The sequence below is a fragment of the Dendropsophus ebraccatus genome, chromosome 2 (assembly GCF_027789765.1).
Source record: "Dendropsophus ebraccatus isolate aDenEbr1 chromosome 2, aDenEbr1.pat, whole genome shotgun sequence".
Lineage (NCBI taxonomy): Eukaryota > Metazoa > Chordata > Amphibia > Anura > Hylidae > Dendropsophus > Dendropsophus ebraccatus.
In genome coordinates this window covers 36,628,367-36,653,013 of record NC_091455.1, presented here as the reverse complement: position 1 = coordinate 36,653,013, position 24,647 = coordinate 36,628,367, and the positions used below count along the sequence as shown (strand labels likewise).

The 24,647-nt window shown below is 47.0% G+C and overlaps 1 protein-coding gene across 1 annotated transcript in view; it reads right to left on the bottom strand.

The window, feature by feature from the left end:
- STK3 (serine/threonine kinase 3) overlaps positions 1–24,647 on the bottom strand; it is a 178,051-nt gene that overhangs the window by 57,409 nt on the left and 95,995 nt on the right. The window contains exon 10 of the mRNA XM_069957356.1: positions 16–191. Coding sequence (XP_069813457.1) covers positions 16–191 — 176 coding nt within the window. The remainder of the gene's footprint in view (positions 1–15; positions 192–24,647) is intronic.

Below are 24,647 nucleotides of genomic sequence, written 5' to 3'. Positions count from 1 at the left end.
ACTGTCATTACTCACAAAGTCGAAATCGCCATCAGGGGGAACCTTCCAGTTGTCAGGGAATACATTCTTGGATATGTGGTACGGGTCGTGGACATTCTGGTTGTGGTTCTCGAGGGGTTTGTTTTTAGAGTCTTGCTTATCAAAGTAATCCATGAAGGAAGGCCGCGGTGCTTGGGGAGACGTCGCATTTCCTAATTAGATTAAAAAAAAATGTTATGTTAAATAAAAAATGACCTGAACTATAAGTGAGTCAAACAAACCTTAAAGCGACTCTGTACCCACAATCTGACCCCCCCCCCCCCCCCCAAACCACTTGTACCTTCGGATAGCTGCTTTTAATCCAATATCTGTCCGGGGGTCTGTTCGGCAGGGGATGCAGTTATTGTCATAAAAACTACTTTTAATCCTGCAGCGCTGTGTCTAGGCTGGCACACCCTCTCTGTCCTTCCTCCCCACCCTCTTCATCATTAGGAATGCTCCAGGCAGATTGCTTCCTATTCCCCACCTGTGTGTATAATAAACATGGGCTGGATCGTTAATACACCTGTGCAAGGCTCAAACAGCAGTAAATGTTCCTGGATCATTCCTAATGATGAGGAGGGTGGGGAGGAAGGACGGAGAGGTGGTGCCAGCCTAATGCCTATACAAATGTAAGCCCCGTCCGTTAGACACAGCGCTGCCGGATTAAAAGTTGTTTTTAGGACAATAACTGCATCCCCTGCCAAACCGACCCCAGGACAGATCTTGGATTAAAAGCAGCTATCTGAAGGTACAAGTGGTTTGGGGGGGTCAGATTGTGGGTACAGAGTCGCTTTGGAGTAAAAAAGACATTACTCTGAAATCAGGCTTATAATTATCTGCTAAATACAGAGCCAATGAATTCTCACATCCACCAGCATGGAAAACAGACCATGAAGTTACTTAAAGGTCCTATCCAGGATCTGAGATAATACATCAGCTTTCTTCCAAAAAAAACCCAAAAAACCCAATACCACCTTCTCCTGCATCTCCATAGACTTCAATGGGCAGCATGTTACATACCTCAGTGAGCTGATAATTAGAGAAAAGTGAAGCTCAAGCATGTTTGGGTCCATCCAAACCCGAATGCTCTGCATTTGATTACCGGTGGCTGAAGTTGGATGTGGCCCTAAGGCTGACTGAAAGACATGGATACAGCCATAGGCTATGTTGACACTTTGCATGACACCGGCCATTCCGTGACGCAGCTGGGTCGCGGAACGGCCAGTGTCAGAAAAGATCCCTTCCAGTACTGCACACGCTATTGTGTGAACTGGCAGGGTTTTCTGTGGTCACTATTCAATGAATAGCAGCCGCAGAAAAACTGAAAAGTAATTTTCTTGCGGCACCGCTAGGGATCCTGGCTGGAGTGTATACTATGTGTATACACTCCGGCCGTGATTCCCTCAGCCTTCAGCACTAAATAAGTACCGTAGGAATCATGGCCATTGTCACAACGGCCGCGATTACTACGGAACTTACATAGTGGGTACATGGCCTCAAGTCGCATCCATGTTTTCAAGGACTCCCTAGGGCTGCATCCACTGGTAGTCAAATGCAGAGTGTTTAGGTTCGGACGAGGTTTGCTCATCTCTACTGATATAATCCATCTAACCTCTCAAATCAGACTATTAGTAATTTTTCAGAATGAATAATGGTTTTATGCACAACATTTATGCAACCCGCTCATACGAGATACAAACTGTAATACAACATAATTTCTAGTTTAATTACTGTTTTCGTCAGCGGATCAATGGTAGTCTGATCAGGACCTCCAGTACTCCCAACATAACACGTTACTGGATGGGGTGGTTGAAGCCCCATTGATCACCTAGTTACCCCCTATCCTATAGATACTTTTAATATGGGGATAACCCAAAATATGTTACAAGTTGTAATCACAATTCAAAGCTAAAATGTCCTAGTGACTCTCTATCTACACAGCTCCCTCGACTGACTTTCATTCTTTGAAGTGTGAATCTATACCAGACGCCGTACGATAATCTGATATAGGAAAAACGAAATGTCCCAATGCAGCGTATGATCTAATCTGTATCCAACAGCAGTCAGCACTATTGTGAATACAGCTCTGGGATACACTATAACATGACAACAAGATAAGTAAATCAATGTATTTATAAAGTATTTTTTTTAGATAAATTAAAGGGCACAGCCAATACCCTGAGTTAAACCTAGTGCGTGATACAGGTTCTCCTGTCATTGGAGCGTAAACTGTCCTACCAGGTCCTATATTAGGCCTAAAATAGTCATGTCAAGCCTTTTAATTCTATATATATAAACCATTTAAAGTGGAAATACCATTAAGGGTTTATTCACGCCTGTAATATGGCGGCATACAATTATTGCTAAAAATGGGTGATGGGTGATGTGCTCTGGAGTCAGCCCTGAGGAGTCCTCCCCCCATACAGCAACTTAAAGCTAAAGACGGTTTCTTCCAGTAATTTAATTCTACTGATTAATCCGCAGTATTCTCGAGTGAGTGCAGATCTTCAGGCTCGGATAATGTAAATGACTGCCCTCAGAAAACCTTACTAACTCACATTCGACACTTTCCTTCCAAAGTTTAACTTGAGTCTCCTGAGGAAGACAAGTACGAGACATGTCAAGGTTGGAAAAGAAAAGCAAAGACACTCATGTGGAGAAGGGGTCTAGTGTAAGAAACTCCAGAAATCTTCCATCCAGGAGGGAAAACTGGCTTCATATGCTGGGTTTAGTCAGAATACATCCAATGTGAACATTATAACTTGTAGGAAAAGAACTAGGTTTATTAAACACCCCCACCCCCCTCCCAAAACAAAGGTCAGGGCTGCTTTGGGTATTCTTCTTCCCAGCATTCCCTGTGAAGCATGGGTGGCCCATGTTTTTATGATGCTCTCCCCAAGGACAAACTCCCATTCATGTTAAAGGGGTTGTCCAGCGAAAATATTCTTCTTTCCAAATCAACTGGTGTCAGAAAGTTATATAGATTTGTAATTTACTTCTATAAAAAAAATCTCAAGTCTTCCCAAGTCTATGAATACTCCTGCTCTGGACAGTTTCTGTGTGAGGTTATGTGCACACTAAGTAAATAGGACGGAAAGTCAGCCGCTGTCCGCGAGCAGGGGTGATTCTAGCCTCTCTGCTGCCCGAGGCGAACTATAGAATGACGCCCCCCCCCCCCCCCCCCCCCCGTCAATCCGCCCACATTATAATCCACTACTGCCCCCCCCCCCCACTGCTGTCCCCAATAAACATAATGTTTGGTCCCTTTCTGCACAGAGGATGTCAGGAGAGGAGGGGGCTAATCCTATAGGAGAGGTCCCAGCAGCACAGAGGATGTCAGGAGAGGAGGGGGCTAATCCTATAGGAGAGGTCCCAGCAGCACAGAGGATGTCAGGAGATGAGGGTGCTAATCCTATAGGAGAGGTCCCAGCAGCACAGAGGATGTCAGGAGAGGAGGGTGCTAATCCTATAGGAGAAGTCCCAGCAGCACAGAGGATGTCAGGAGAGGAGGGTGCTGATCTTTTAGGACAGGTCACAGCAGCACAGAGAATGTCAGGAGAGGAGGGTGCTGATCTTTTAGGAGATGGTCCCCCTCCTCCCCCCTTATAGATGGTCCCCCTCTTCCCCCCCTTATAGATGGTCCCCCCCCCCCTTATAGATGGTCCCCCTCTCCCCCCCCCTTATAGATGGTCCCCCTCTCCCCCCTCCCTTATAGATGGTCCCCCTCTCCCCCCTCCCTTATAGATGGTCCCCCTCTTTCCCCTCCCTTATAGATGGTCCCCCTCCCCCCTCTTTCCCCCTTATAGATGGTCCCCCTCTCCCCTCTTTCCCCCTTATAGATGGTCCCCCTCTTTCCCCTCCCTTATAGATGGTCCCCCTCTTCCCCCCCCCCTTATAGATGGTCCCCCTCTTCCCTCTCTCCCCCCCCCTTATAGATGGTCCCCCTCTCCCCCCCCTTATAGATGGTCCCCCTCTTCCCTCTCTCCCCCCCTTATAGATGGTCCCCCTCTCCCCCCCCCTTATAGATGGTCCCCCTCTTCCCCCCCCCTTATAGATGGTCCCCTCTCCCTTATAGATGGTCCCCCTCTCCCCCTCCCTTATAGATGGTCCCCTCTCCCTTAAAGATGGTCCCCCTCCCCCCCTTATACATGGTCCCCCTCTCCCCCCTCCCTTATAGATGCCCCCTTATAGATGGTCCCCCTCTTCCCCCCCCCTTATAGATGGTCCCCCTCTTCCCCCCCCCTTATAGACAGTCCCCCTCCCGCCCCTCCCTTATAGATGGTCCCCCCCTTATAGATGGTCCCCCTCTTTCCCCCCTCCCTTATAGATGGCCCCCCCTTATAGATGGTCCCCCTCTTTCCCCCCTCCCTTATAGATGGTCCCCTTCCCCCCCCATAGATGGTCCCCCTCTCCCCCCCCCCCTTATAGACAGTCCCCCTCCCGCCCCTCCCTTATAGATGGCCCCCCTCTTTCCCCCCCCTTATAGATGGTCCCCCCCTTATAGATGGTCCCCCTCTTTCCCCCCTCCCTTATAGATGGTCCCCTTCCCCCCCCTATAGATGGTCCCCCTCTTCCCTCTCCCCCTCCCTTATAGATGGTCCCCCCTTATAGATCGTCCCCCTCTTCCCCCCCTACCTTATAGATGGTCCCCCTCTTTCCCCCCTCCCTTATAGATGGTCCCCCTCTTCCCCCCCTACCTTATAGATGGTCCCCCTCTTCCCCCCCTACCTTATATATGGTCCCCCTCTCCCCCCCCCCCCCCCCCTGCACAGCAGATAAAACAAAAACAAAAAACAGCACACAACTCACCTGCCCTCCGTTCCCCCGTCGAGCCTCTCTGGTCTGGTCCCGGCTGATGTGCGGCTGCCCGGGGTGTCCCGTCCTGTCCCCGGCAGCGCGCGCATCAGAGAGCTCCCTGTGTGCCTGTGGCTGTGACTTCCGGCGCACGGGGATCTCTCTGATGCGTGCGCTGCCGGGGACAGGATGGGACACCTCCGGCAGCCGCACATCAGCCGGGGGACTAAGGCTGCATTCCCACGTTCCGTGATCCTGACGGATCACGGACGTGGAATGCATTTACCGGAGTCCCCCCGCGCCCGGACAGCATCTGTAATGAGATGCTGTGAGCGGGGGAGACTGTATTCATAAGCGCCGCGCTGTAGTAACAGCACCGCGCGGCTGATTTATTACAGCGCGGCGCTTATGAATACAGTCTCCCCCGCTCACAGCATCTCATTACAGATGCTGTCCGGGCGCAGGGGGACTCCGGTACATGGTACAATCAGTGGCGGATTATAATGTGGGCGGCCGCCCGAACCGCTCATATTATAGTCTGCCACTGAATGCCGCAGGGCCGTTTTAATACATTGGTGGGCCCAGTGCACAGCCCTCAAGAGTGGGCCCCCCCCCCTTACCTTTCTGCACATTGTATAATGTACTGAATTTGCCCCCACACTGTATCAAGAGCCCCAATACATACAGTAGTTACCTTATAACACTATTTCCACCATACAGTGATTATATATTACATAAAAACTGCACTAAACAAAACAGAAAGATATCACCATTGATACCATTACATAAAACCGCCACATCATGACCCCTAACACTACAATCCTATAACAGAGTGCAGTTACATCCAGTGACTCACCGGGGGCGTCTTCTCCGATCAGAGTCTGTCACCTTTTCTTTTTCTCTCCATCCAGCCTGGGCCACCTTGAAGTCTTCTCCTGGCTGTGAATCTTCTCTCCAGAATCTGCCAGACAAATATTTTAGGCTCCAACACATACAGTAGTTAGGTCCCTTGTACCCCTATACAGTAGTTACACCCCTCTGTACTCCTACATAGTTACACCCCTCTGTGCCTCCATAGTTTTAAGGTGTCCCTGTAGTATATAGCCCCTCATGTGCTCCTCCAGTTATATACAGCCCTCCTGTGCGCTCCCCCATTAGTATATAGCCCCCCTGTGCACTCTCCCCAGTAGTATATAGCCCCCCTGTGCTCTCCCACAATAGTATATAGCTCCCCTGTGCTCCCCCATAGTATATAGCCCCCTGTGCTCCCCCATAGTATATAGCCCCCTGTGCTCCCCCATAGTATATAGCCCCCTGTGCTCCCCCATAGTATATAGCCCCCTGTGCTCCCCCATAGTATATAGCTCCCCTGTGCTCCCCAGTAGTATATAGCCCCCTGTGCTCCCCAGTAGTATATAGCTCCCCTGTGCTCCCCAGTAATATATAGCTCCCCTGTGCTCCCCCATAGTATATAGCTTCCCTGTGCTCCCCATAGTATATAGACCCCTGTGCTCCCCAGTAGTATATAGTCCCCTGTGCTCCCCCATAGTATATAGCTCCCCTGTGCTCCCCCATAGTATATAGCCCCCTGTGCTCCCCCATAGTATATAGCCCCCTGTGCTCCCCAGTAGTATATAGCCCCCTGTGCTCCCCAGTAGTATATAGCTCCCCAGTGCTCCCCAGTAGTATATAGCTCCCCTGTGCTCCCCCATAGTATATAGCTTCCCTGTGCTCCCCATAGTATATAGACCCCTGTGCTCCCCAGTAGTATATAGTCCCCTGTGCTCCCAAGTAGTATATAGCTCCCCTGTGCTCCCCCATAGTATATAGCTCCCCTGTGCTCCCCATAGTATATAGACCCCCTGTGCTCCCCATAGTATATAGACCCCTGTGCTCCCCAGTAGTATATAGTCCCCTGTGCTCCCCCATAGTATATAGCTCCCCTGTGCTCCCCAATAGTATATAGCCCCCTGTCCTCCCCCATAGTATATAGCCCCCTGTGCTCCCCCATAGTATATAGCTCCCCTGTGCTCCCCCATAGTATATAGCCCCCTGTCCTCCCCCATAGTATATAGCCCCCTGTGCTCCCCCATAGTATATAGCTCCCCTGTGCTCCCCCATAGTATATAGCCCCCTGTCCTCCCCCATAGTATATAGCCCCCTGTCCTCCCCCATAGTATATAGCTCCCTGTGCTCCCCCATAGTATATAGCCCCCTGTTCTCCCCCATAGTATATAGCCCCCTGTGCTCCCCCATAGTATATAGCTTCCCTGTGCTCCCCATAGTATATAGACCCCTGTGCTCCCCAGTAGTATATAGCCCCCTGTGCTCCCCAGTAGTATATAGCTCCCCTGTGCTCCCCCATAGTATATAGCTTCCCTGTGCTCCCCAGTAGTATATAGCCCCCTGTGCTCCCCAGTACTATATAGCCCCCTGTGCTCCCCCATAGTATATAGCTTCCCTGTGCTCCCCATAGTATATAGACCCCTGTGCTCCCCAGTAGTATATAGTCCCCTATGCTCCCCCATAGTATATAGCCCCCTGTGCTCCCCAATAGTATATAGCCCCCGTTCTCCCCCATAGTATATAGCCCCCTGTGCTCCCCAATAGTATATAGCCCCCGTTCTCCCCCATAGTATATAGCCCCCGTTCTCCCCCATAGTATATAGCCCCCTCTGCCCCCCATAGTATATAGCTCCTCCTCCCATATAACATTGAAAAAAACAAACACTGTTACTCACCTGGGTCCACGCGTTCCTCTTCTCTTCCCTCCTGTGGCCGCACTTCCTCCGGTCACAAGAGGCTGCACTCCCCTTACCCTCGCGCCGACGCTCCAGTGACGTCGGCCGCTAGAGGGAGAGTGCGGCCTCTTGTGACCGCAGGAAGTGCGGCCACAAGAGTGACTGACAGGGAGGGAGCCAATGGCTCTCTCTCTGTCAGTGTCGCTGCTGCTGCAGCGCTGACGCGCCGCAGCAGCAGCGGGCGGGCGGGGGCAGCGGCGGACGGGGGGGCCCTGCAGGGGGCGCCATGGAGGGGTAAGTAGATTACCCATCCATGGCGCTCCCCCCTGACAGGCTGGTGGCCGGAGCCCTGTGCGACCGCATCGGTCGCACATAGCAACGGCCGGCCTGCTCGGGGGGGCCCCTTTAACCAGTGGGCCCGGTGCACGTGCACCATGTGCCCTCTGGTTAAAGCGGCCATGGAATGCCGCCCCCATGAAGACAGCTGGTGGCGCCGCCTGAGGCAGACGACTCAGGTCGCCTCATGATTGCGGCGCCCCTGTCCGCGAGCCTCGGATTACGCAACGGACTTTCCGTCCTATTTACTCAGTGTGCACATACTCTCTGACTGGAAATAAAACATTTCCTGCCTGACATCCAGCAGCTGATAAGTACTGGAATACTTGAGATTTTTTAATAGAAGCAATTTACAAATCTATTTAACTTTCTGATACCAGTTGATTGGGGGAAAAAAAAAAAGATTTTCACTGGCCAACCCCTTTAATGGGAATTGCACAAATGGCATAGCTTGTAGGGCTTTAAAATCCCCCCTATTATTCTACATTGCCGACACATAGAAAGGCAGAACAAATAGTAGACAATTGGCCATTTTGGGGGGGGGGGGGGGGGGGGTCCTTAATCTTAGGATTTCTTATGATTACTCTTTTAGAGTTAAGGGGAATGTGTCATCAGAATATTACCTATCGTTTAATTCAAGTTTTTATTTTATTTTTTAAAAAACAATTTTTGGTGACGTGTTTATTAAATGTCCATTTTACTTTTTTCAAATGTTCATGAAATTTTGTAATTTACAAAATTCCAGTCACTAGGCCTGATAGTATACTGCCCCCTGCTGTGCTGTGTGAGCACCAATTCTATGTATAGACAAGACCCTCTCCGCCTTCATGCACAATGAAGGTCAACAATCTGCACAGGTCACACAGCATGCCTAGAAAGCCTTCCCATAGAAATCAATTTGTGCTCCAGTTTGTTACTTCCAATGTCCACGGGACTTCAGGCAATATGGCTGCCCACATAATGTACAAAAATGGATTGTAACAGTACAGGTTATAGTCATAAGAGTTTGGAGAAGGGTCAATGATCCATGGATTTATGAAGAATTGTTTCAACATTTTGAATTTTTTTCTTTTCTCTGGATCAGCACTGCAGGGTTATAGGCTGAACTGGATGGACAAGACTTTTTTTTAGCCTTATGAATAGATGAGGTAAGGTCCTAGAGGTCCAACATATCCTGTGGATACAGCATAAAATGTTTACAAAGGAAATTTCTCTTTATTTATATTAATTGCCTTTTAACCTGGATCAATCTCTAGGCTGGGGAAGTAGAGAAAGCCCCTTCACAACAGGCTCCGATGTAAGTTATATTCTCCGCACGACACTAAACATGCTGGTCCTATATAAAAGCCTAATAAAGACATAAACAAGCCTCAGCTCAATACTAAGGAATCTATGTACTCAGTGTGAGTAAAATACAAACACAACTAAACCTCAGAGAGATAAGAAAGAGGCCATGATGACTTGGACCGGCTCATTCCTCACTCGAGTAGAAGTGTTAATCCTATTTTCCGATGCCTCCCATGTGAGAAAATAGTTTAGGGTTGTTTTCCACGATTTAATACTTCTGAGCGATCCCTTATTGGAACGTGCGTACTTCTCCCTTCCAAAATGATTTTCGCACGTAGGTTGGAGGGGATTAACACTGTATATTAGAACAGATGCGCAATAACTTAGGATTCCTGGAGCAAACAAAGAATTTAAAGCATCAAGAGCCGAGGACCCCCAAGTGTACCAGAAAACAATTAATATTAATATAGGGCATTAAATATTTACATCTTGCCAAGCGCCGGAGGAAAAGAGCAGCTAAGGCAGAATGAATTAAATATCAGCCTTTTAAATGTAACGTTATATGCAGAGCGGGATGTGCGACATAATACAATCCCGGGGATGTATGTTATTAACTAATGTCAATAGGTAGGTGTATATGTATGTATGTATGTATGTATGTATGTATGTATGTATATATATTGCCGTTGCCGTGTACGTTTAGTGTGCAAAGACTCAATTAGCCAATTCAGCCATCATTGTCAGCGCATAAGGATGTCATGCTTTAGCCTGGAGGATGTGCTGATGGGAAACATTCGAGCAGCAGGATTCACTGTACGTGGGCGGCAAAGAGGGAACTAGCGCTGAGTTTTCTACGATGGATAAATGCTGACGTCGTGCAGCACAACCAGTGTCTAGTGTTTATTTAGAACAGATGGTCGGCCAGCCAGGATCTGTTCCGTAACAACTTTGTTAAGAGCGCCCGTGACACATGCTATTATGTGTGTTTAAGGGGGATGATTGCTGGTGAACGTAAAAAACAATGCAAGGCCAGGGCTACAAAAGGTGGCACGTTTCTCCTAATGAAAAGGAGGCCTGTGCAGAACTGGGGTCTATAGGGTTAAATAAATAAGGATCGCACGCACAAAGCATAGCGTGAGCACTAATACACAGAGCAGCAGGAGGCAGGGGTCTGGAGAGGATGGATCACTGACACATTGCTCCAGAAGGTTGCGGGAAAGATGAGGAATGTAAGCATCAATGAACGAAGGAGAGTATGTATATAACAATCCCCTACACACCTTTCTATTCATTTCCAGTGTTTCCAAACCCCAGTCCTCAAGCGTCCCCAACAGGTCATATTGCATTGGCAATTGTCATCAGGAATTGACAGTCTCTCTCCTTATGGGATGTCTGGTAAAAATGTTTATTAACCCCTTCGTGCTGCAGCTAGTTTGGGCCTTAATGACCAGGCTAATTTTTCAAAATCTGACCTGTCTCACTTTATGCTCTTATAGCTCAGTGATGCTTTAACGTATGCTAGCGATTCTGAGATTGTTTTTTCGTGACATATGGCACTTTATGTTAGTGGCAAAATTTGGTCACTACTTTGTGTGTTATCATGAAAAATTTAAAAAAATTAGCATTTTATGAACTTTGAAATTCTCTGCTTCTAAAAAAAGAAAGTCGTAGCACATAAATTAGTTACTAAGTCACATTACCAATATGTCCTCTTTATTCTGGCATAATTTGGTAAACATATTTAACTTTTTTAGGGTGTTATGGGGCTTAGAAATTTATCAGCAAATTATCACATTTTCGTGAAACTGATTTTTTTAGGGACCAGTTCTTTTTTTAAATGGATTTAGAAGTCTGGTATCCTGAAAACCCCCATAAGTGACCCCATTTTGGAAACTACACACCTTAAAGAATTAATCTAGGGGTATAATGAGCATTTTAACCCTACAGGGGCTGGAGGAAAGTATTCACAATTAGGCAGTAAAAAAATGGAAAATTTTAATTAGGCGTAAACCACTGTATGGGCACACAGCCGGGCTCAGAAGGAAGGGAGCGCCAATTAGCTTTTCCAATGCAAATTTTGCTGAAGAAGCTTCTGAGCGCCAGGTGCGTTTGCAGAGCCCCTGTAGTGTCAGCAGAGAGAAAACCCCCCATAAGTCACCCCATTTTGGAAAGTGCACCCCTCAAAGAATTCATCTTGGTGTGTGGTGACCATTTTGACCCCACAGGTATTACAGGAAAGTATTCAAAAGAAGACAGTAAAAATGAAAAACTCGAATTCTTCCAATAATATGTTCGTTTAGTTTGAAATTTCTCAATTACACGAGGAACAAGAGGAAAAAAGTACCCCAATATTTGTAACGCAGGTTCTCCTGAGTACAATGGTACCCCATATGTGAGCATAAACCACTGCATGGGCACACAGGAGGGCTGAGAAGGAAAGGAGCGCCAATTAGCTTTTTCAATGCAGATTTTGCTGAAGAAGTTTCCGAGCGCCAGGTGCGTTTGCAGAGCCCCTGTAGTGTCCGCAGCGTAAAATCTCCCAATAAGTCATCCCATTTTAGAAAGTGCACCCCTCAAAGAATTTATTTTGGGGTGTGGTGAGCATTTTGACCCCACAGGTATTTGAGGAAAGTATTCAAAAGTATACAGTAAAAATGAAAAACTCGATTTTTTTCCAATAATATGTTCCTTGGCGTGGCGCGGTCAGAGGCGACGCGGCGCGGTCAGAGGCGACGCGGCGCGGTCAGAGGCGACGCGGCGCGGTCAGAGGCGACGCGGCGCGGTCAGAGGCGACGCGCGGTGGTCAGAGGCGACGTGCGGTGGTCAGAGGCGACGCGCGGTGGTCAGAGCCAATCTGGGGGGGGGTTACATGTAATCTGGCATGATTACGGGGAACCTGGGGGGGTTATGTGCAACCTGGAAGGGTTACAGACAATCTGGTATTGTTACTGATAAACTGAAGTGCTTATAGGTAATCTGGGGTGGGTACATGTAATTTGGGGTGGTTACGGGCAATCGGGAGGGGGTCACTGGCAATTTGTGGTGGCTACAGGCAACGTGCGGTGGTTACGGGCAACGTGCGGTGGTTACGGGTAATCTGGGGAGGGGTTAGGGGTAATTTGGGAGTAAACTGCAATTATTACTATAATAAAAAGTGTGTGTTTTATTTTTTTGTATGTTTGTCACTTTTTGTACTTTACATATTCATTTTAACTGTATTACTATGATTACTGTGATATTTTCTATCTCAGTAATCATAGTTCAGTGACAGAGACCAAATTGGTCTCTGTCACTTTAAATTTTCAGAGTTGGCTGGTTGTGAAGCGCATGCGCACTTCATAACCAGCCAGGACGTCGAGGAGGAAGGAGCTCCAGGAGCAGGTGAGTATATGGGGAAGGGGGGGTGACTGGGGGACGGGGGTGACAGGGGGGGTGGGGGGACATCATTTTTTATCCCCTGTCACCAATCATTCATGGTGACAGGGGATAAAAAGTGCCTGGATGCACATGGTACAAGCGATCAGCGGTATTTAGTATATACCGCTGATCGCTTGTAACGGGACCCAACAGGGGGGTCCCCGATGACTGCCCCATGCTCTCCGCTACCTCCGGTGGCGGAGAGCATGGGGCTTTCATTCATTTTAACTTTTCCATCGCTGTGAACCGACATTAGTCGGTTCACAGCGATGGCGGCGGCCATCTTGGAAATGATGGCCGCCGGGGGAGGGGGGTTAGTGATCGCCCTACTAGGGGGGGCTGATCTGAGGTCTGGGGGACACTTATTTCATCTCCCCCCGCCGTAGATTCACGGCGGGGGGAGATAAAAGGCGGCGGCAGCACCGGTAATCTCCTTTACCGACGGCCGCCGCTATTAACGTTATAGCGGCGGCCGTCGGTAAAGGAGATTACCGGTGCTGCCGCCGCCTTTTATCTCCCCCCGCCGTGAATCGTCGGTAAGGGGGGGTGCCGGGACGGACCCCACACACTGCCCCAACCCCTCAGCTACCTCCGGTAGCCGGGGGGATGGGGTGGGGGCCGTCCCGGCCCCATAGCCTTATTCTCTGCCATCGCCGTAAAAAGCTGATGGCAGCAGAATAAGGACCCTTAGTGACCGCCGTAAAAAGCCGTATCAGCGGTCACTAAGGGGTTAAAGTATTGTATTGCCCCCCCCCCCCCCCCCCCCCTTCAATTCCTGGATAACATGGTGATGTCACTTCCTGGATAACATGGTGATGTCACTTCCTGGATAACATTGTGAGGTCACTTCCTGGATAACATTGCGAGGTCACTTCCTGGATAAAAATGGTGATGTCACTTCCTGGATAAAATGGTGATGTCATGCCCCGACTCCCAGAGCTGTGCGGGCTGTGGCTGCTGGAGAGGATGATGGCAGAGGGATGCTCTGTGTCCCTCCAGTGCCCTGTGTCCCTCAGTGTCCCTCTGCCATCATCCTCTCCAGCAGCCACAGCCCGCACAGCTCTGGGAGTCGGTCGTGACATCACCATGTTATTCAGGAAGTGACATCACCATGTTATCCAGGAAGTGAAGCCTTGATGCAGTAGTAAGTGCAGTGAAAAAAAGCACTTTATCTGCATTTCCCGTAATTAGTGTATATTGATTTATATAACTTTTGAGGGGCAATACAATACTTTAATAAAAAATTTTGCACTTGAGTATGAGTGAGAAAGACCCTGCCTTAGTTGAGCGCTAAATGGCTGAACTTTGACACAAAACTGTATTCTGAACACTGGGGCATTGCCGGTACTCTATGGATCAGATATGGTATGTACATGGGGATATCCAATATGGTTTCATATCCAATGGTTCAGGGACATGCCAGGCAGCCCAGCCAATGAGTGACTGCTGCGACCACTGTCCATACTAGTGAAGCTGAACCCAACTACACTGCGTGAACCAGCATCAGTGGGAGAGGTGAGTGTTTTAAAACTACTTTGCCCAGATAACCACGTTAAATTTTATTTTCTTTTTTTTCCCCCAGTCTTTTTAGCTGCCGTGTATGTATAGTGTAAAAAGACTCAATTAACCAGTTTGATCCCTGATATTATTTAGCATACTAAAGCATTATTGCCCGCTATAATAAACTGACAGGCAATCTACTGTCAAATAGGGATATAGCAAGAGCAAAACTGGCAGCCTTTGCTGCACCCACAGCTGCCAAGGCTGCCCAATCGGCACATCCCAGTCAATTGATAAGATGACTGGCCTTCTTCCTCTGGTTAACCCCAAGATTCCTGGTGGGATAAAGTAGTAGGGCTCCGCTATGTATGACAGCACCAATTATGTATGTTCACATGCCCTATAAACAGGCTGTTCAATATATGGCGGAAATTACAAAGGTAGCCTCAGAATTGCCACATTTTTCTAGCTACCATGTGATTAGGCCCATTGAATGGGGCTTATTGGCCTCTTCCCAGAGTAATAGGATTAAAATGAGAGATGTGTCACTTATTTCGAGATATTCAAAATGCACCCTTTAAAACAGGGGTGGGGAACCTTGGTCCTCCAGCTGTTGCAAAACTACAGCTCCCATCATGCCTGGACAGCTAAAGCTTTGGCTGTCCAGGCATGATGGGTGTTGTAGTTTTGCAACAGCTGGAGGGCCAAGGTTCCCTACCCCTGCTCTAAAACATACTGTATAAACTGCAGGGCGTATTCCTTTTGAGACCAATGGGACATCTATTGCACCATTCTGCAAAATAGATTTGGCCACGTAATACATGACATAAAGCTGTATGTGAACTCTGTCTTACAAAGCTTTGCATTACCACTGGTAGCAGCAGAAGGTTCACAATAACACTGTTCAATGGCGATCCATAGTTAACGGCCTACCGCTGCGAGGTATGTTGCATTCAGCAATAGGCAAGTGGTTAGATGTGACATACTTCTGCAGAACAGAATGCAAGGACACAACGCCAAGTGTCATAAAAAGCGCCGCACCAATAAACAAGCACATGTAGTGCAGACAGTCCCCAGGGTCCCCGCACTCTCATGACTCATTAATCTCCCTACACCAAGCCCTATTTACTGAGAATAATGGAAGAGCTTGTATTAATTTATCTGCGGTTGCTGGAGTTTAGGCTTTATTAATACATTTAGTATTATGCAGATTACACCATTTTCACCTCCAAGGAAGTCTGTGCATCCTGATATGGTGAAGCTAGTCATACTATAGACAGGATCTGTCAACAGCAAACTAATCTGTATGAAGCTTTAGAGTAAACACTCCCCCCCCTTAACACCAGTTCATATACAGAATTAATCTATATAAATTGTTGAGTCACTTAGTAAATGTATTGATTTACAGGAAACCCAAGCTACAGCCAGGGTGGAGTCGGTAAGCCGCAGCTCCGACTCCAACTCAGACTCCTGAATTTTATCAGGACCGACTCAGACTCCTGCTCCTTCATAAATGGCCGGTCATATACCAGGGGAGTTATATATCACACTGGCTCAGCAGCTTCTCCCTAATGTCCTACATGGTCCTGGGGCGACTTCTGATGGAATTAGGAAAGATATAAAGCAGCTTCTCCTGTGTGTGCAGTGGATGCAGCCAGTATCCAGCCTTCATCTCCTGAACTACTCACAACTAGACTAGATGGAGCAGGTGGTCTTTTCCTGCTGACAATCTTCTATGTTTCTAACTAAATATTCACCATACTTAAAGAAACACTGCTAACAATGCCAGATACCTGTAATATAGAGGTCACACATAGTGATATAGAGAAGGGTCACACATAGTGATATAGAAGGTCACTGTGGGGGCACGCAATAGCACACGCACACACACACACACACACACACACACACACACACACACACACACACACACACACACACACACACACACACACACACACACACACACACAGCCTGCAGCAGCCATAGCATGCACACACACCCACACAGCCTGCTGCAGCTATAGCACACACACAGCTTGCTGCAACCATAGCGCACACCACACACCAACACACACTGCTTGCTGCGGCCATAGCACACATACACACAGCCTGCTGCAGCCATAGTGCGTGCAAACACACACAGCTTGCTGCAGCCATAGCATACACAAACAGCCTGCTGCAGTCATAGCACACACACAGCCTACTGTAGCCATAGCGCAAACACACACAGCTGCAGCCTCAATTTTTGTCCAAAGCTGCATTTAGAAATCTGAATACTTTAGAGCTGAAATCTCTCAGCATTCCTTGCTGACTTGGGGTACCAGCACACTATGGAATGGTGATGGAAAACCCATCGCGCACTACGCAGCTCTCACCCGCTCATGGACTGTGGTAGGCGTGCGCGTCTCCGCATGTGTCATAATAGACTCCATTCTGTGCACGGGCGGACTCTGTCGTCCGTCCAAAGAACGAACATGTTCCTTCTTTAGACGGACGATGGAATCTGCCCGTGCACAGAATTGAGTCTATGACACGAGCGGTGAAGAAAGGCGCCCGCACAGTGCGGGAGCAAGCTGCGTAATGTGCGATGGGTTTTCCGTCGCCATTCCGTAGTGTGCATGTACCCTGAAAGAGAACTTATCACTTTTATGCTGCCCATCAGAGCGGGCCCCTGGCATCTTATTCCTGCTCCACCAGACTTGATTGATAGAGCTTTTCCCATTTGGAAATAAAGAGATGAATCGAGGTTGGGTGAGCAGGAGAAGACTGGGAGCTCTATATTAGAAAATATTTGTACTCAACAGCAATCTCTCCTAATCCCCTCCACCACCTGCCCTAGCCAAGCATTGTTCTGAATAGGGAGGTTGTATCCACCACCAACGACTACACTCTGATGAGAGCCTGGCTCCCTGGGAACAGCTATCCCTCCTGATCTCTCTAAATAAATAAAAGTTTGGCCCGAGAAAAATACATATTATCTTGAAGGGGTAATCCAGCAATTTTTTTTTAAGATAGATCGATAGATAGATCGATATTGTAGAAATTCCCACAGCACTCCAAGTTTGGCAAAAGCAAACATGATTTATTGCATGGTAAAAACAGCACAACAATGTCAGAAGCGATGTTTCAACGACCTCAGTTGTCTTTTTCAAGCACCCACATTGTATCAGCTGGTTGTGCTGCTCCAAGATACAAAATTTCTAGATAGATAGATAGATAGATAGATAGATAGATAGATAGATAGAAAAGAGTTCTTTATACATTTTTCCATCTACATGTGTGAGACATAACAGCTAATGATAATAAGAGCAGAATTGCTGGAACTTTGAGTATTTTGTTAAGCAAACTGAACCTGCTATTCCATACCTGTAGTTTTATTCCAGGGTGTATTATATTTAGACATTAACACGCTATGCAAGGCCAACCCTATGGAAACTATGCACTGAAACCAGAATAAGTTTGACATCGAAACTAACAAGCAGATATCCACCACCACTTCCCTGTGTTGTGAGTCTCTAAGGAGGTAGATTTTATAAACAAAAGCCACCAGGAGACCAGAAGGTACCAGAAGCAGATTTCTGGCTTGTGATGGAAAAAGTCACGTTGGCCAGACAGAGTACAACACAATCCGTCCCCATGTGCAGCGCGAGGACTCTGAGACCTGCACATAATTGCGGGTTGATATTATTAACCCCGAGAGCAGAACAGAGGGACAGAACAAGCCTTTCACCGCCCGTAATTACCCGAAAATTATCATTAACAAATTACATCTCACTTCTTACCGCTCACAATTCACGATGTGTTGCTTTGTGCAAAAATAAACTTGGGAATTTTCATCCGCGGCTTTGTGTTTTTGTTTGAAATGTGAATGAACGGCTAATGGCTCAATAATGGGATTTTACAAAGAAATATTACGTTACCATGAGACAGTAGCAGCGGAGATTGGAAGGTGCGAAGGTAGAAATGTATCAGCATAGAAGGAAGGAACGGGCAGAGAGAAAAGGACATTTTTTTTTACATCTTTCTGAAACAAATCAATGTTTAAGTCTTTACGGTATTTAAAGCGTAAGTATAAAATATTTTGACCATTCAGTTTTAGTTAGCTTAGGTCATGATAAGAATTTTTGCAATATACATTAATAACCTAAGATGAACTGTTTTTTAAATACATGAAGCTGAATGTCCTGTCAGCGCTCTGTCTGCTCCTGTGTTATTTCGGCAATCCTGCTGGACACGTCGCTCCCTGGAGATCCGTACAGACTCTCATAGGAGCATCAGATAACAGCCCTGACACAGACGGAAACAAAACCTCCTCCCCCCTCCCCTCACAGAGGTGACTTAGCAGAGCTGAGGGTGTTGTGTAAGGAGCAGCGCACGGGAGGAGATGGATGGAGGGACAAGTACCCAGTGCTTAAACCAGGAGGGACATCCCAGCCATGACTCCAATGTACTGCATTAGGGGGAGTGGGTGAGTCACTGAGGGGAGGACTACAAGTCCCAGCACAACACAGCTGTAGTCCTTCCATAGTACATATAACATTCACTATCAGTACATATCACATTCACCTCCATGGCTGACATTATCCTACAGTGTTAGGAGAGCAGATGACTGTATCTAATCCCACTGTGTGTGATACCATCTGCTGGGGCTCTGTATCTAATCTTACATTGTGATACTGTATGCTGGGGCTGTATCTAATCCCACTGTGTGTGATACCATCTGCTGGGGCTCTGTATCAACTATCAGTTTAGGGCTCTTTTTAAAAGGTAACACATGGGCTTTTTATCTGAGAAATTTCATTTTTTGGCTACTTAAATTAAAGTTGCGCTTTAAAGGGAATCTGTCAGCTGCAATTCATGTTCCAAACTGCTGAAACTGTTAGATAGCTGTTAGGTCAGGGAGACACATGGTACCTTTCATATATCTGTCTGTGCTTTCGGAATGTAGAAAATGCTTTTATTATACTGCAAAAATAGTCAAAGAGGCATTCCTAAGCTCCTGATCTTCTGCAAGCTGTACCATCTCCTTACTCCCCCTCATACCTGACCCTGCCTGGGACTCCAGTTCCCCCTGCTTGGGATTCCAGCTGTCAATCAAGCAGGGAGGGGGAGAGAGGAGGCATTCCTGCTTGCAGCAGATCCGGAGCTTGGGAACGCCTCTTTGGTTTTTATCCTTTACTCTAATGCTGTACACATTCATATTCTCAATTAACAGAGGAGGGATCGCTGCCATAATGCCCTGGAGCACCAAATATAGATCAAGCAGATGAGATCAAACATCCCTAACCCCTTTCTCCCTAAAGAGTCAAGATGCCTCCATAAACACCAGCCAATTCTGCCTAAAATTAGTGGGCGTAGGCATTTTTTTTCTAATTGTTTACAGGTAGAGATGAGCGAACCTGGAGCATGCTCGAGTCGATACGAACCCGAACTTTCGGCATTTGATTAGCGGTGGCTGCTGAAGTTGGATAAAGCCCTAAGGCTATGTGGAAATCATGGATATAGTCATTGGCTGTATCCATGTTTCCAGACAACCTTAGAGCTTTATCCAAGTTCAGCAGCCCCAGCTAATCAAATACCAAATGTTCGGGTTCGGATCGACTCTGCCCGAACCCGGTTCGCTCATCTCTATTTAAAGGGCCTTATTTCTTAACCAGCTAAAATACTGGATCATATAAGCCTGAGAGACCAGAAAAATAATGACACAACACTACTGCTCACAGACTCTTGAAATTTTACAAGCTTCATATTGTATTTTTTTTTTTAATTGGCTACATTTTCACTCGTACACACACCAAAAAAAATCAGTGTCTTCTATGCATCTCTATGGGAGCGCTCTCTAAGGTCCCGATCACACTGAGCAAAAACGGCGGAATTCAGCAACGCTCAGTGTCTGGCTGTGAGTGAATGACAGGGCACGCACGCATCTGCTTCCTCCCCTCTTCGCTCAAAGAAGTGGCATGTCTTCTTTGAGCGAAGAGCAGCGACAGCGGAGGAGCGCGCACTCTCTCATGGCTGAGCACGGCGGGATTCCGCCATGGAATTCCACCGTTCTTGCTCAGTGTGAATAGGGCCTTAGAGCTGAATTGAAGACACTCATTTCTGGCATTCAAATGAACTGTAGATTTGAGCGATTCAGGATCTGAAGGGCGTTGGGGCACCGGAATAATGCTGCACTGCAGGAAAGTCATCATTGACTGAGAATACATGGGCGTGTCTGCAGCCAGGGAGCCAATAAAAATAAAGATGGAGTGCTTCTTTAAACAACGTATATCAGAAATTGCTATATAACATATTTCCATGAACTCAAGGTAAACATACACAAAAATATTTAGAGCACAAGTGCCAAACCTCAGGGCCTCTGGTTGTTGCAAAACTACAATTCCCATCATGGCGGGACAGTAAGAGCTTTGGCTCTTCAAGCATGATGGAAATTGTAGTTTTGCAACAGCTGGAAACCCAAAGTTTTGATGCTTGTGATCTGAAGAGTAATATTTAAAAAAAACAAACAACCAACGTCTATTAAAAAAATGTAATTTGGTCACTAGAAAAGGGCCCCTGAAATAGTGACTCCTATAGTACTTTGTCCATCCTGGTTTATATGCAATGGCTTTTCTAAGCAATGGATTTTTAACAATCACAAACCTCTGACTACCAAACTGCATGACACCAATAGATTCCTCAGTACTCCAACACAGTCACCGCCTCTATGTGAGAGTCCTAGGCCTTCAGCATCAAACCCTCATCCATTCTAGACATCTCGCTTCCTATGTGACAAATTAAAACACTATCACACCAAGTTTGACAACCTGTCAGATCAAGTGTTTCATGTAATTCCCACCTCCTCTTCAGAGAAAATTACTTTTTGAGATGAAACTGCACAAAATATAAAGAACCTGGGCAAAAAATATCTAAGATCAAACTCTGGCTCCTGTGTGAATTTTCATTTCCACTACTGACATACACTACGTTAAAGAGCACACGTGGGTCTAAAGCTGGATGTACAGAGATGGCGGAATTATACTTCCTCTAACTCTGACAGACACTTTCAGTACACAAAGTAAGCAATAAGAGGCGCTGTAGCAATGCAAATCACTCACATTGTGGTATATAATGGTGCCGGTCTAAGAATATACTGTCATCAGGGCTGTGGAGTCGGAGTCGTGGAGTCGGAGTCATGGAGTCGAAGTTGGAGCTAGTTTTGGCTGGAGTTGGAGACGGAGCTAGCTTTGGCTGGAGTCGGAAAAAAAATGTACCGACTCCAGCTTTAAAAAAAATCTTTAAAAAATGTAGAATTCAATTTTGATATGAATTTTACAAATTTTGCTCATGAATATATATTATGAGCAACATTCTAATAGAACACTGGCCCTATTACATAAGGGTGGTCGGGGAATACAGTATATCAGTAATAGGACACTGGCCCTATTACATAAGGGTGGTCAGGGAAAAGTTGTCGGTCACTATTTGGCAGTTTGTTTCTGAGCAGGAAGAGTCCATTGTGTGGGGGGAGATCTGTGCTGTTCTCTTCATGGATGCTGGATGACTGTATATGAGCAGCAGTGTAATATGAAGATATCCTGTGTAGGGATGCACGATGCACCAAAATATCGATACTATCGATATTTCGGGCTAAAAAACGATTCGGTACCAGGATTTCCTGGTATCGATACTTTATGTTAAAGTTGCACTATTAGGCAACTTAAAGTATAACGCAGAGAACACGGTCGGCGGCTAGCTGAGCGCCGGCCGTGTTCTCTATGTGCCTCTCACTGCCCCTGCAGTCTCCTCCTCTGTTCTCTCTCCTTCCGCTCCCCGCGGCGCCAATTTTAAATAGCCGGCACTTTGCGATCGCTAGTGCCGGCTATGTAACTGTGTAGATGCCGCTGTCACACTGACAGCGGCACCTGACCCCTCCTAAGCCCGCTCCATATGCAGCAGGGGTCGGCTACTGTGTGTAGCAGACCCCGCTGAAATGATTTATGCAGAGGAGCCGGAGCTGCACGGAGGTCTCCGCGGCTGGAGAGGGAGAGGAGGACGGAGAGGGAGAGAGGAGGAAGGAGGAGAAGGCTGGAGAGGGAGAACGGGAGGTCCGAGAGAGAGGACACATGTGAGGATCCAGCAGGCTGGCAGGTGGGGGAGGTGCAGGGGCTGTGAGGTGCCGACATCAGCATAAGTATGTGTATAGCAGAGCCGAGTGAGCAGTGTATAGCAGAGCCGAGTGAGCAGTGTATAGCAGAGCCGAGTGAGCAGTGTATAGCAGAGCCGAGTGAGCAGTGTATAGCAGAGCCGAGTGAGCAGTGTATAGCAGAGCCGAGTGAGCAGTGTATAGCAGAGGAGGCTAAGTAGTGTATAGCAAAGCCGAGTGAGCAGTGTATAGCGGAGCCGAGTGAGCAGTGTATAGCGGAGCCGAGTGAGCAGTGTATAGCAGAGCCGAGTGAGCAGTGTATAGCGGAGCCGAGTGAGCAGTGTATAGCGGAGCCGAGTGAGCAGTGTATAGCGGAGCCGAGTGAGCAGTGTATAGCGGAGCCGAGTGAGCAGTGTATAGCGGAGCCGAGTGAGCAGTGTATAGCGGAGCCGAGTGAGCAGTGTATAGCGGAGCCGAGTGAGCAGTGTATAGCGGAGCCGAGTGAGCAGTGTATAGCGGAGTTGTCTGAGTGATCGCTGTACTCTGTACACAGTTATGTAAAAAACGCAAACCTTTACTTTTAACGTAATAAAATTAAAAAAAGCTCCATAAATTGGTATCTCTGTAATAGTGCAGGCCTGAAGAGTATAGAAAACATTTCAGGTTTATTATATTCGCTGTCTAGGGAGTATTATATTTCTATTGTTGTGTTTTTTACAAATATTTTAGTAAGTATCGAACTGGTATTGAGTATCGAAATAAAAATGTTACTATCGGTATCGAACTGAAAATTCTGGTATTGTGACATCACTAATCCTGTGTAATATAGAGGAGGAGGAGAAGACATACGTAGTGTAGCAGTAATCTCAGTCCTCAGTGTGGTGTTTTCTCTCTGGGAGAAGATTGTGTGTGTTTCTTTAGTGTTTAATGGCTGCAGCTGTGTGTGTGTGTGTGTGTGTGTGTGTGTGTGTGTGTGTGTGTGTGAGTGCATGTGCTATAGCAGGCTGTGTGTGTGTGCTATGACTACAGCAGACTGTGTGTATGTATGCTATGGCTGCAGCAGGCTGTGTGTGAGTGTGTGTTCCCCCCACAGTGACCTTATATATCACTGTGTGACCTCTATATCACTATGTGTGACCCCCTGTATATTACTATGGCTGACCTTCATATCACAGGGATCTAGCAGTGTTAGCAGTGTTTCTTTAAAGCGTAACTGTCATTTCAGGGTCATTTTTCTGAAAACATTAAATATCAGCAGTTCAAGCGATTTTAAGAAACTCTGTAATAGGTTTTATGTACTAAAACAGTTTCCTTCTGGACTGAAAAAGCAACCTCCCAGCCTCCCCCCTCACATCAGAAGGAGCAGGATTTCTGTCTCCATTATGTGGCTATGGAGAGGGGAGGGGCTGTTAGGAGTGACTGAGCACGGAGGATTTCTGCACAGCACAACACCCTGCAATCTTCTCTCAGTAAGTTCATAGATAAGCACTGACCTTTCTGACACCTAAATTTAGCGTTTTAGGTGCCCAGAGAGTCTACAAACAGCTGACCTTCATGTCACCTCTTCCTGCTCCCTCATCTCCCTCAGCCCCTCCCCCCTTCATAGGCTTACAATGGAGAGAGCAGAACCGTCTTCACTGGCTTCTCTGTAATGAAGACGTGTTTGCCTAATAATGCACAGATAAGAAGTCAGGGGGGGAGGCTGGGAGATTGCTTCTTGAGTACAGAAGGAGGCTTTTTGGCTGATGAAACCTATTACAGAGTTTCTTAAAATCGCTTATACTACTGATTTCTGCAATAAAAAAAAAACATGACAGTTACGCTTTAAGTATGGTGAATATTTAGTCAGAAACATAGAAGATTGTCAGCAGGAAAAGATCACCTGCTCCATCTAGTCTAGTTGTGAGTAGTTCAGGACATGGAGGCTGGAGACTGGCTGCATCCACTGCACACACAGGAGAAGCTGCTTTATATCTTTCCTTATTCCCTCAGAAGTCACCCCAGGATCATGTAATACATTAGGGAGAAGCTGCTGAGCCAGTGTGATAAATAACTCCCCTGGTATATGACCGGCCATTTATGAAGGAGCAGGAGTCGGAGTAGGGAGTTGGAGTCGGTCCTGATAAAATTCAGGAGTCGGAGCTGCGGCTTACAGACTCCACAGCCCTGACTGTCATAATTTTATGGTTTAAGTTTAACGGTATTATTCAGCCTTTTACAAAATCCTTAAGACCCTATTACACATAACGATTATCGGCCGTTAAATCGTCCCATGTAAGGGTCCATTTACACAGAAAGATTATCTGACAGATTATGTGCCAAAGATTTGAAGCCAAAGCCAGGAATGGATTTGAAAAGAGGGGAAATCTCAGGCTTTCCTTTATGACCTGATCTCTGTTTATAGTCTGTTTCTGGCTTTGG